The 13,330-nt window shown below is 42.9% G+C and overlaps 1 protein-coding gene across 2 annotated transcripts in view; it reads right to left on the reverse strand.

Annotated features, from left to right (window-relative positions):
* The window catches only part of ADAMTS9 (ADAM metallopeptidase with thrombospondin type 1 motif 9), a 161,006-nt gene that overhangs the window by 70,851 nt on the left and 76,825 nt on the right, over window positions 1–13,330 (reverse strand). For both annotated transcript variants that reach the window (XM_042979355.1, XM_007084435.2), the window contains exons 23-27: window positions 11,809–11,928; window positions 8,815–8,919; window positions 8,510–8,677; window positions 6,404–6,673; window positions 1,000–1,161 (exon numbers count right to left, since the gene is read on the reverse strand). In XM_042979355.1, the coding sequence (XP_042835289.1) occupies window positions 1,000–1,161; window positions 6,404–6,673; window positions 8,510–8,677; window positions 8,815–8,919; window positions 11,809–11,928 (825 nt within the window). The remainder of the gene's footprint in view (window positions 1–999; window positions 1,162–6,403; window positions 6,674–8,509; window positions 8,678–8,814; window positions 8,920–11,808; window positions 11,929–13,330) is intronic.

Raw genomic sequence — 13,330 nt, forward strand, 5'->3', positions numbered from 1 at the left:
CCTCCACGTTTTATTTTATAAAGTTGACAGTCAAGACAGAGCAATTCCACAAGCTTTAAGCATGCGCTCTCTCCGAGGATTCAAGAGTAGAGGGATGCATTCTTGGTCAATCAAACACGAAACAATAAGCATGTAAGCCCTCCACAAAAGAGTGGCTCAAAACCCTATCTGATACTGGTGGTCATCCTAATGATAAAGGGTAGTCGTAGTGAGGATAATGATGATGATTGCAATAGCAGCGAACTTTGGAGACTATATATGCTAGGTATTGGTCGTGCGCTATCTCATGCAATAGGTCGTGAGTTGGTGCCATGATTATTCCCGCTTACAGACAAGGCTACAGACATTTGGTAAAGTTACATAATTTTCCCAGGCGACAAAGCTTGGAAGAGTCAGCACCGGGAACGGAACCCAGTTTTGTCTGCTCCAGATACTCTATTGCCCCTCATTGGTCATTACTCTTAAAAGGTAACAGCTGAAGAGTTTTCTTACTTGAGGTCGTAGAGCTAATTATTCCCGTCCACCATTAGAATGCATCACCTCCGGTAGGAATAACAGCACCTATTCATTCTGGTTTCGTCAAGGATTTGGAACACCAGAATGATTATGCCATGGGAACAAGCGTAAATTATAAACAGCCCCAAACTATGAAAGGGATGGCAACGTCTTCGTGGACCAATTTAACACATATGTCCAATTACCTTCAAAGTGTCCAATTTTTAATCAGCAGAGGTTAACAAACAATCTAGTCTAGCATTTATCTGTATGCTTTCCTAATTTTCCTCTCCTATGTGTTTAAGCTGTTTCTCATGGGTCATGACTGTACTTTTAAGATGGTCTGGAATGAAGACAGGTCTCGTGGTTAATCCCCAATCCAGAAGCTCTCACCAGAATTCATTCTTCTCCCTTAACATAGATCGTGAACAACAGCACAGTTTGGTCGGCAAAATTACTCTGTGTTCTTTCCAAAGGAGGTGCAAAAGGATGGCTCACTCTCACCTCTCCCCAGTTGCCATAAGCCCATTGAGGACAAGGGCCAGATTCACAGGCTCTTTGCTCATCGGGTTTTATCCTCTCCACGCAGTCATTTGCAGTGTATCCATTTTCGTCCTGACATACCACGACACGTCGCTGGGACCCACCAGCACAGGTACTGGAACACTGAACACATCAGACATCAGTCAACAGGTTAATCCCTACCTCGATCGACATCTCAGCAACCCGAAAAGCAGCTGGTTGGAAAGTCAGAGACAAATGTGACAGAATCTGTTCTCAAGTTTCCCACCATGGTCAAAAAGCAGTTATGAGAACTTCCACTCTGTGGGGTTGTTTACTAGGCATGCCTTATAAAAACCTGGAGGGCAGAAAAAGGGCCTCTCCCTTGCACACTTTCGGCACTCACGAAGTGTTCAAAAGATGCCCCATGAGTGATAATGTCTTCCAAAGCAATTCCATTTACTGTCTTCTTTTAACCTCTCTGCAGCTCTGAGAAGTACAGAGGTGTTAACAGATACCATCGCCTATTGAGAAACTCTTTTCTTTTCAAAATCCAAATGCTCGTTTAGAACCAACATTTGACTTCAACACAGAGGTCAAAGTACATGCTTAACGAGACACCACTGTTGAAAGTCAACTTCCGTATTAATTCATTCGGTTACCCAAAGCGTAGCGGAACGTCACTAAGACATCATTTCCTTGCAGGGAATGTTCCCGTCTCTCTCTTCAGAATAGCCTTGACTTTAGTGGCTGATGGCAGCAATTTTGCTTTTTAATTTATTTTTTACTTCCCCAAGGACCTTAATTGGATTCCACATTGACAAGCCTCTCTTCAGGGGCACTTTCTAACGCTCCCTCTCTTGGTTGTCACAGAATTATGTTTGCAGTGCAGCTAATTTCCCACACAAGCTTCTCATAGTTCTCTTATTTATCTACATCTTGAGTGGTTTTGTTCTTTCCATAATGTCCTTATCTTTTGAAAACCGATGTGTTTGCTAGTATCCTTCACTGTGACCCCTAAGTTGTAAAATCAGTTTGCCTATAAAATAACAACTTGTCCTCAAAGCAATGCAATTCCCATGAATTATTAAGCTTCCAACTGCACTGGACAACTTTTTTTTGTTAGTTCTGGGTTCTTTAAAAATTTTTTTTTTAATTTTTATTTATTTTTGAGAGAGAGAGAGAGAGAGCAAGCAAGCAGGGTAAGGGCAGAGAGAGACAGAAACACAGAATCCAAAGTAGGTTCTAGGCTCCGAGCTGGAGGCAAAGAGAGGCTTGGACTCACAAATGGTGAGATCCTGGTCTGAGCTGAAGTCAGATGCTTCACCGACTGAGCTATCCCAGTGCCCCATTTGTTCTGGGTTCTGATGGCTGATCTGTGCTTTCTGTCGAATCCTAGCTCAAACCAGGGTTATTTCAAAATACGTGCAAACAATGCATCTTGCTGGTCAGATTGTTCCAAATAAAGCTCTGAATATATTTTTTGGCTTATTGTTGGACCGAATTTCAATTTCTCTGCCCATCTCAGACAAATTACGGGTGACTTTAAAATACATTGGGTATAATTTTAAAATGTGGAGCCAGAAAACAGATTTATGACTTCTGCCTGAGAACAAAATTAGGCAATTTTTGGGGTGCCTGGGTGGCTCAGTCGGTTGAGCCTCCAACTTCGGCTCAGGTCATGATCTCACAAGTTTGTGAGTTCGAGCCCGGCGTCAGGCTCTGTGCTGACAGCTCAGAGCCTGGAGCCTGCTTCGGATTCTGTGTCTCCCTCTCTCTCTGACACTACCCCGTTCATGCTCTGTCTGTCTCTGTCTCAAAAATAAATAAACGTTAAAAAAAAATTTAGGCAATTTTTGATTTACAAAAAGGCCATTTCTATTCTCGGAGGATTCTGGTATAATGACTCTAAACTTGAAAATACTTGTTTTCTATGTCTAATGTTTTTAATGTTTATTTTATTTATTGTGAGAGAGAGCAAGCAAGCAGAGGAAGGGCAGAGAGAGAGGAAGAATCCCAAGCAGGCTCTATCCTGTCAGCACAGAGCCTAACGTGGGGCTCAAACTCATGAAACTGTGAGATCATGACCTAAGCCTAAATCAAGAGTTGGACACTCAACTGACTCAGCCACCTAGCCACCCCTGTTTTCTATTTTTAAACAGCTTAGGACGTAACAGGAAACACAAAATCATTATTTTAATTGGCTTTGTTTGGGAACCAAAATATATAATGTTAGGAAGGAACTTCCATATTGTAAGTGCATTTGTAATATATATTTTGGCCCCTGAGTTCTTCCCTTGAAAATACAATCTTGTCTCATTCTTTTGTCACCTGTGAACATTACTGCTTCAATGAAGTGTGGTAAGCTCCTTGAGAGGGTTCAGTGCCATAACTTGTGTCCCTGTTAGCTCACATAGCAGCAGTCACAGGATATTCAGCCTGGTTCAATTAACGTTACTGGAAACAACAGCTCTATAAACCACATGCTACCCTGCCTCCAATATGCTTGAATGGAGTAAGGCTGGTCACCTGACCTATGGCCAACCACTCCAGTGGCTGTCCAGTGATGAATAAGATGTTTCCTACTGAAAATCTGACCAAAGAGATGGAGACAGTGCTCAGCTGGGGCCAAGGAACTACATAGCACAGTCTTGAACCATCTGAACCCAGGGCCTGTCTGGGGCTTTATAATCCCATAGACAAGTAAAGGGCTCTACATCATTTTTCTCCAGGTTCAATATGGCCATTTAAAAAATGTTTATTTTTATTAACAGGGATTCTTAGTTCTCTTCCATGTTGCAGCATTTCACTCTGGACTTCTTTTGGTAACAATCTTCCTGTACTTTTAAGATGACATATTTTCTTAGGTAAACATCTCTTTGAAAAAACCCTGTACCTATCATCCACACTGGCCAAAATGAGAAGGAATGGTCTCTGCAGGGGTAGGAGGTGGTGGTCATCTGTTGTTCTTACTTGCCTAGCACACTTCCCCTTATATCTGGCAGCCCAATTCTCCTTTAATGAACCTTTCTTCCCCCAAGGGATGTCATCTTGGGGGAGAATATATATTAATATACTATGCCCCTCCCTGATCACTGAGTGGGCAAGTGAAACAAGCAGGGCCAGTGAGACTTGCCTGAGAATTTAGATCCTAAGCAGGGTAGATGAGCGTTAAGAGGGATCTATTCAGACAGAAACTCCCTACAAAAATTACCCTCTAATTACTGTTCCATCTAGATAGGGGCTGGCAAGACACAGCATGAGGGCCAAATATGACCTGCTCCCTCTTTTATAAATAAAGTTTTATTGGAACATAGGCATGCCCACTCATTTATGTATTGTCTACACCTGCTTTTGTGCTACAACGACAGAGCTAATTAGTTGTGACAAAGACTAGATGGTCCGCCTCACACAAGATATTTACTATCTGGTCCTTTGCCAAAAAGATTTGCCAACCCCTGAGGCTAGATCCCTGAAGGTGCTCTGGTCTCTGCCTCTACCGGGGCCAAACGAAAAGTTTTGTTTGTGGGTCTTGTTTTCACTTGAAAGAGTCAGTTTCTTTTGTTCACAACCAGAGACCCCTAATTGGTAACAGGGGGCAAACCTCACACAGGGTCCAGGTTTATACAGGAATGTACTAGAAATTGAGGTATTTACTCCAGAATCCACTGAAAACATTAGATTCCCATTCTCTAGTGTTGAAGATTCTTTGCTGCCTTTCCTGCCATGGAAAGCAGGAAGAATCCTGTGGTTTGTGTACTGCACCAAGCAAACATGCACCTTCTGGAAGCAGGTCAGGCTAGAGCTGCAAAAAAATCACATTGTCCATTTTCAGCCTCACTTAACTTAGGGGGGGAAAAAGTCCTCAAACAAAAACACGATGAGGAAAAGAAAGGCATTGCCCATTGCTGCAAAAAGGTTACCTAATCCTCCCTAATTTGGAACACTGCCCAAGGGCAGAATCATTCAATTTTAAAAGAATGCATCATCTCCAAATGTAGTCGCAAGTAAGAATAGCTTTAAAATTTTGTTTGAAAGAGTTCTAGTGCTATCATTAGAACGCACATGAGTTTGGAAATTTTCCAATCCGAAAAATTGCGGGACACTCAGTGATTACCTCCTGTGATCACCTGTTAACTTCTCTGAACCCAAATCTCTTCTAACCCAGGCCCAGGAAGCCTGGAAGGGGTAAGCCAGCAAGGAGAATGAGATGGCGAAGGTCCTGGGCAATATGGCAGACGTTCTGCGGACATCCAATACTTGTACTGGGTGGAAATGGCTGACGGCTCATCAGTAGTCACAGGAAAGAAAAACTCACTTACTGAAACATAACCACAGTGGGAAGCACGCAGCTTCCTTCTAATGCGTTTTAGTTCAGAAATAATTAAACACAATTAGTGGTATGCGAAGGAGACTGAGAGTAAACAATTAGAACGAAGACCCCGGGGTGATTACTAGACATCTTCCGACTTCCCACACCGATGCGGGGTCCCTTGCTCTCTTACCCATCCTGCAGTCCCATTAGACATGCCCAGTATTGCACAATATAATTACTTTGCGAAAAATATTTAGTGAAAAACCTAAAATTCAATATTTTTCGAGGTCTTCATCACGTGAAGGGCAATGATAAGAATACTGAGAAAATTCTCACTCTGGGGCAGGCAGCGCGCAAAGCACTTTATTTCCATCGTCACATGTGTTCCTTACAACCACCCAGGAGAGCTGGAATTGTTCACTTTGTTTTACAAAGGAGGAAACTGAGGCTCCTTGAGACTAGGGGGCATGCTAAATATCTCAAAATCTGAAAGTGTAGGTCGTTGGCTCACACAGAGTCACCTTCACTCGGAGCCTGTGCTGCTCGCCATTAGATTCTGGTACTGCTCCCCTAAGAACAGAATTATCTGGACCAGTGATTCCCCTCAGTCCAGGACAATGATCTACTACTACAAATTATGCATGGACCACGCCACTTTGAGACTGCACTCGTCTAGAAAACGGCAAGAAGGAAAACCACTTTCATTAAGAGCTCCTTATCAGAAAACTTCCTCTGTCCTTTTGATTTCCTTACAGGTAAGAGCTGCCTGCCGCCTCCGCCTCTGGGATCAATCATCCTGGCCCTCACGGTACCTCCTAGGAAGCCACCTGATGCTGTTGTCCAGCTGTGATACGCCCCCCCCCTCCACCCAGTTAAGGCAGCTTCTAGGTGGCCTGCAGGCACTATCGGGGGACAACTTTTCAGGGACTGTGATGAACCCGTTAGGGTTCACCCAAAACAAATGGGAATGTACAAGGCCAAGCCCTTGTGAGAAAAAAGGGCTTCAGAGGTGTTTCTAGTTTGTCTGCCCCCAAAGCTGCAAGGGCGAAGGAGAAGAAAGCAAAGTAGAGAAGGACTTCAGGGAATACTCACTGCTCCCCAGGGGCCAGTCCTCCACTGGTTTCCACCAAGCACATGGGTGCGGCTGGGGCCCGCGCTTCTGGGGGGGAAATCCTCGCTTTGGAAGGGGTGCTGAGCGAGACCGCTGTCTGGGGTCCGCTGAGGGCATGGTGAGGTGGAACAGTCCTGGTCGGTTTCTGGGATGTAGTCTGGATCGCACTCACTCCGATCAATCACGTGGTCACTGTAGTTGACACACACCACTTCCCGGGTCGCCCTGCCTTGCCCACATGTCACGGAGCACTACGTCGAACACCCAGAAAGAGAAAGGGTCGGTCATTGGCAGGCACAAACCCATCAGTGTGCGTTTTCTGTGAGTGGCTCAGCGCTCACTCGGTTGCCCAGACCCCAAACTCTGGCATCATCCGTGTCTGCTCCCTTGTCTTCCCACCCTGCAGCCATCTCACTGAGACACCCTGTCAGCTCAGTCGTCACAGATACCCCAATCCATCCATTCCCCACCGTCTCTGCTGTCACCTTCCCCTGCCAGGAGTACCGCAATGGCTTTTCAGCTGGGCTCCTGTTTACAATGTCGAATCCCTCCCTGCAGCCCTAGTCTGTGGTCCACGTATCAGCAACTATGACACCTACAAATAAAAGATCATGCCATTTCCTCCAGTGACTTCCCAACTCACTTTGAAAAATGTCCAAAGTCTGTACCTTGGCCCGGGAGGCCCTCTGTGATATGGCCACTGGCGACCTCCTTGACCCATCTCCTAGCACATATTGCACTCCAGCCAAACTGGTCTTATGGATGTTTCTTGACCATGCCAAGAACACTCTCTACTCAGGGTCTTTGTAACTGCTGCTATCTTTCCCCGTACAACATGGATGCCCACATGGCTCACTCTCTCACTTCATTCAAGTCTTGCTCAGCGTGCTATCGGGCCTTCTCTGACCACGCTGTCTAAAAGCATACTCCATTTTTCCCTATGCTATTATGCTGCTTGACTTGTTTCTACTACTTGTCAGTGTCTGTTGCTAAATCTCTCTCTTTATTTGTTGACTGACTGGAACCTCCATCAGAATGATCTTCATGAAGGCTAAGACTTTCTTATTTGCTGTTCATTGCTTTTTCTACACTAAGCTTTTACAAATATCTGGTGCACAGACAGGTGTATTTAATGGATGGATGGATGGATGGATGGACGGACGGATGGACTGGAAGCTCAAGGCATCAGAGTGAGATTATCTATCATTTATTGAGCACCTACTTTGTCCTAAGCAGTTAACATAGGCAATCTCAAATAATACAACATCTTTGTAAGATAGGTACTCTTTTGGGTCTTTTAAGAAGAAGAAATTGAAGTTCAAAGGCTTTAACCAGACTGCTCAAGGTTATGCAGCCAGTATGTGTCAAGATCTGGATTTTTACACGGCTCTCTTTGAATCTATCGCTCAAATTTCGTACTTACGTTATGATACTTATGGAGATATTACTTCTCTATTTTCCTGATGGCCTCTCCTCACCTATCCTAAGCTTTATATTTCCCTATCGCTGGGATTTTTGCAAGGCAGAAGGCAGGTGCCGCCTGAAAATGAAGGTTTTTCTACTTTTACACAAGCCCATAGATGGTGCCTGGTGTGCACAGGAGGCCGAGCCCATAGCATTGGATGAGGATTCCCACTTCCCACTCTTGACAGAGAAGCCAAGAACCTCTGAACTTCGAGAGTCTGGGTTCTTTTTTTTTTTTTTTTTTTTTAAGAGTCTGGGTTCTAGGAGGCGCCCAGACTCAAGGTAAGAGGCTCTTTCCTGACTCCCCCTCTTCTCCCTGGCACTTTGGGTGCTCCACAAGCCTATTACATTCTGATGTGACCCAATCAACACCGGGTTTTCCAGTCAACCCAACAGGATGGGGCATCAGTCAACTGCATGTTGACTTACACATTTTAACAACATCCATTTCTTGCCCATCCGGCCAAGATTCATACCAGCCGCACACATAGGAGGCAAAATAATTTAAATCATAAACTAAGTCCAATTATAAAACAGTACCCATTGACATTTGTGACCTGTCATTAGTCATCCTCTATGGTTCCCCCAGTCATTTCCCAATTCCCAAGAATCCACTCGCTTACAGGGCTCCAGTCCAAAGCTTTCCACTGCCCACAGGGAGTCACAGAACATTCTTCCTTTGCCACTGGTCTAGGCAGAGTCACACAGGCGCTCTCGTCAGCCACAGAGCCGTCTTCGTCCCGACAGCTGACATATCTCATCCGAGTACCTTTTCCACAAGTGGCTGAGCACTGGGTGTTGAAGTAAGATAATGCAGGGATGTTATTGGACACGATGGTTCATTGGACAGCAACCCACTTCCTACAGTCAAGTCAGAGAACCTCTTCCTCCCTTCCCACCCTCTCTATGTCTGCCATCTATTTCTTACTGGTGTCCAAGACCCAAATCGCCACTGGGTTCTTGGCGCACTCTGCGTGCTTCTTCTTCCTTCCGGGGCAGCTGGGGGAGGGTGACAAGATGGTAATTCACAGTCCTAGATGGGAGAGGGGGAAGAAAGTCAAAGTTACCTTGAAGTCAATGCACACTTTAAGGGTCAAGGTGAATAAAAATATAAGAGTGAAGAATTCTAAGACCTCAGAATTCTGGGAAAATCACATGGCATCTCTCGGCCCCAGTTTTTTTCAACTGTAAAATGGGGTATAATCTGAGTCAACTCATGAATACACTGATATAGGGCAGGGATTTACTTGGTGATTGTTAATATCACATTTATTTGCCTGTCCATGTGGAAAGAAAAAAAGCGATTGCAAAATGGCACGTAAGTTAAGAAAGAAAAGGATGTCCTTTCAAAATTATCAATTGTTGGGGTGCCTGGGTGGCTCAGTCTGTTGAGCGTCCACCTCTTGATTTTGGTTCAGGTCAGATCCCAGGGTCATGGGATCGAGCCCCACATTGGGCTCCTCGTTGAGCATGGGGCCTGCTTAAATTCTTTTTGTCTCTCCTTCTGCCCCTCTCCCCGACTTGCTCTCTGTCTCTCTCTCTCAAAATAGAAAATATATATCAGTTGTTAATTTTTAAAAATTCCAAAGACCAAATTCTGTTTTCACATTTCAATTAATTTCCTAATCAGAATTTGCTAATCATGAACTGGCTTTCTAGGTTTACCCAAAGAGAACTCCCGAGGTTCTGATGGTCAAATCTAGATAAGAGGTCTATTCAATAAGCCAATGCCTGGAATGTATATAAATAACACTCTTCAATCACTCAGAGGAAATCCCTATAATGAATTGAGGTTATTTGTGTGTAGCTAATACTTTCAGATTTACAGATGGGAAAACAGAAGTACGTACTTGCTCACAATTTAGCAAATACTCTTTGATTAAATACATATCCATTAAATTACTGAGTGTGCCAGGCATGGTGCAAAGTGTGGTGAGCTCGGGACCGAGCCTGACATTAGGGAGCTTACAAACTGAATGGGGAAATTCCGCTACTTGGCTCCAGACCCTGCCTATTCTTCTGCCGGTGGTCCAAAGAAAACCACAGGAAACTTTTCCCACAGTGAAGAAATGGTCCATATGCTTCAACTGTGGGAGCCGCCCTGTACTCCACTGAATATTACAGAATAATGTAGAGAGAAACGAGTATTCTGAATCTCTAAGGGAGTTGCTAAATCCTCAGTTCATGACTATTCAGATGGAATAGCTAACATTTCGCAGGCATTTAGCCTATGGTGGTTTAGAGCATTTCGATAAAGTAAAAAAAAAAAAAGATAATAAAGGGGACACAAGTCACAAGTGGTATTTTATCATCGATCAGTGCCAACATGAACAACACTGCCATATTCCTGTACTTTTTGGCACTTTTCATCCATTCACAATACATGTGGAAGTGCAGAAAGAATGAGGGCCCTCAGAATGGAATCAGCGCATTGGCCAAAGGGGGCCTTAGAGCGTGAGCTCTGGGCACAGTCAGGGTTCAAATCCTGTCTTCGGCAATTAGCAAAACTGACGTAGAGACCCAAGTCTTCTCTTTACATAGTCTCTTCCCATAAATGATGCTAAAATCATGGCCCATAAAGAGGAAGTAGTGGCAGTAATGGTCAGCTGGCTTCTCTTGAGAAAAAAGGAGTGCGCGTGTGTGTTTGTAGAAATGTATTTACATGTATACACACACATATTACATGCCCATATATACCTATATATGTATACATATGTTTGTTTGGTTATCACAAAGTTTACTGATACAAAGGCTGTATAGTACACAATTTACATATAGTAATAAAATATACAATGCTCTCTTTTAAATTCCACGTAGCCAGTTGAGTCTCACAGAATACTGTCGCTGATTTTTGTTGAATTCTTGAATCTGTTGCCAAACTATGGTTGTAATTGCTGAATGAGAGCACTTCAAACATGAATGAGAGCTGCTATTTTGTTTATGTTGAAGAGTAAGGAGAAAGTGAAACAAACAAGATCTATGTCAGAACTTCATCTACCAACGACGTGAATGACTTCTACGCCGAATCAGACAATAATGTCCAAATACCAGAAGAATATTTCCTTGATATTTGTATGTGTTATTTCCAATGTAACAGCTAAAGACAGAAGACTCTTTTAAACATAATGTAGATTGCATATGAGTATCATTTTCTCCATCACTTTCTTAAGTCTAAAAACAATCAATTAACCCTCAATTATAGCATTTGCTGATTCCTGTGGTGTAAATACTCTCACCACAGCCAATTTCAAACTACCAGCTTGATGTCGATGAACACAGACTTGGGAAGAGATGTGCAATAGCTTACCATTATGTAATATTCCCACCACATGGACACACATGTAAATGTAAATAACCTCAAGGGCACAGATAATAGTAAAATGTAGTAAAGCAATGGAAAAATGTGAGTTTTGAGTATTTATCTGCTTTGCTGAAATATCATCTACTTAATTATAGGCTTATATTTTCAATTTTTACTAGTGTCTACATTTAGCAACTAGCTCGCAACATTCCTGAACATTCACCAATCCGCTCCTGTGAGATGGTACGATGGTACAAGCCAGCTCTAGCACGTTGCTGCCTGAACATATAACACTATTTGCTCAGCCCTACGTTAAAATCACTAAAAAAAAAACCTCTGAGCTCAAGAGAACAAGACCAAACAATCAACATTTGCTAGCCAATAAAAAATCAGAATCAGACCTACCTACACTTCAAATAACCAGAGAAGAATGAAACTTGTATGTCCAAATATTAGATTCAAAATATAGCCAACAGGTAAATCTGGACCATTTACTTAATCATCTGGTTACTCTACCTACACACTTACCCATTAGAGCACTTCCATTCTGACTGAACCACTGGGAAATTCTGGCATCCTACTGCCCAAAGCCAATCACTGGGCTGGACAAAGGAGACTCACCTGGGTATCAGTTGGTCTAGTGGCTGCATTGCAGTCATTGTCATCGACCACTGACATGTAAGTCCCAATGATGCACTTCACTGCCCTCAGCTGGTATCCTTGTCCACAAGTGACACTGCACTGAGGGAAAGAAATACAACAAAAGGGATGCACACGTTAGCAAATTTTCTCTTTCCCTAACTTTCCTCATAACGTCCTATAAGAAAAAAAGTAGTTCCATCATAGTGGAGCAGAAGGCTAGCACCCAAAGAACCTAGGTTAAAGTGGGCAGTCCTGCTCTGCACAAATTATATTTAATGATGGTTGGAATTATTTCCATCTCCCATTGAAATTCTATGTGTAGGGGTTCAACCCCTTGTCTGTGACTCAATATACCCCTATTTCAACACTCACTACAAAGCTACAGTGACCAAAACAGTGTGGTACTAACATAAGGATAGTTATATACACTCATGGAATAGAATTGAGTCCAGAGAGAAACCTGGACATCTATGGCCAAGTAATTTTTAACCAAGATGCCAAGACCCTTCAGTAGGGGGAAAGAATAGTCTCTTTAACAAATACGTTGGGGGCAACTAGCTGTCTATATGAAAAAGCATAAAGCTGGACTCCTACCTCATGCTATTTATAAAAATCAACCCTAAATAGATCAAAGACCTAAACATAAGAGGTAAAACTATAAAACTCTTAGAAGAAAAGGTAATAGAAAAGCTCCACGACGCGGAACTTTCTTGGATAAGGATTTCTTGGATATTCTACCACAAGCACAGGGAACAAAAGAAAAAACAAGACAAGTTGTATTTTATCACAGTTAAAAATTTTTGTATCACCGGACACCACCAGCGGAGTAGAAAGGCAACCCACCATGGGATTGGGGAAATTATTTGTAAATCATATGTCTATGAAGGGTTAAAATCCACACTATAAGGAGCAACTACAATTCAACAACAAAAAGCCAACCTTGTTAAAAAATGGGAAAAGAGGAACGATTAAACTGTACATTTAAAAATGGCTAAGATGTACTCTCAACAATAGCCAAATTATGGAAAGAGCCTAAATGTCCATCAACTGATGAATGGATAAAGAAATTGTGGTTTATATACACAATGGAGTACTACGTGGCCATGAGAAAGAATGAAATCTGGCCTTTTGTAGCAACATGGATGGAACTGGAGCATGTTATGCTAAGTGAAATAAGCCATACAGAGAAAGACAGATACCATACGGTTTCACTTTTATGTGGATCCTGAGAAACTTAACAGAAACCCATGGGGGAGGGGAAGGAGAAAAAAAAAAAAAAAAGAGGTTAGAGTGGGAGAGAGCCAAAGCATAAGAGACTGTTAAAAACTGAGAACAAACTGAGGGTCGATGAGGGGTGGGAGGGAGGGGAGGGTGGGTGATGGGTATTGAGGAGGACACCTTTTGGGATGAGCACTGGGTGTTGTATGGAAACCAATTTGACAAAAAATTTCATATATTGAAAAAATAAATAAATAAAAATAAAAATGGCTAAGATGGTAAA

The sequence above is a fragment of the Panthera tigris genome, chromosome A2, assembly GCF_018350195.1.
Source record: "Panthera tigris isolate Pti1 chromosome A2, P.tigris_Pti1_mat1.1, whole genome shotgun sequence".
NCBI classification, from domain to species: Eukaryota; Metazoa; Chordata; class Mammalia; order Carnivora; family Felidae; genus Panthera; species Panthera tigris.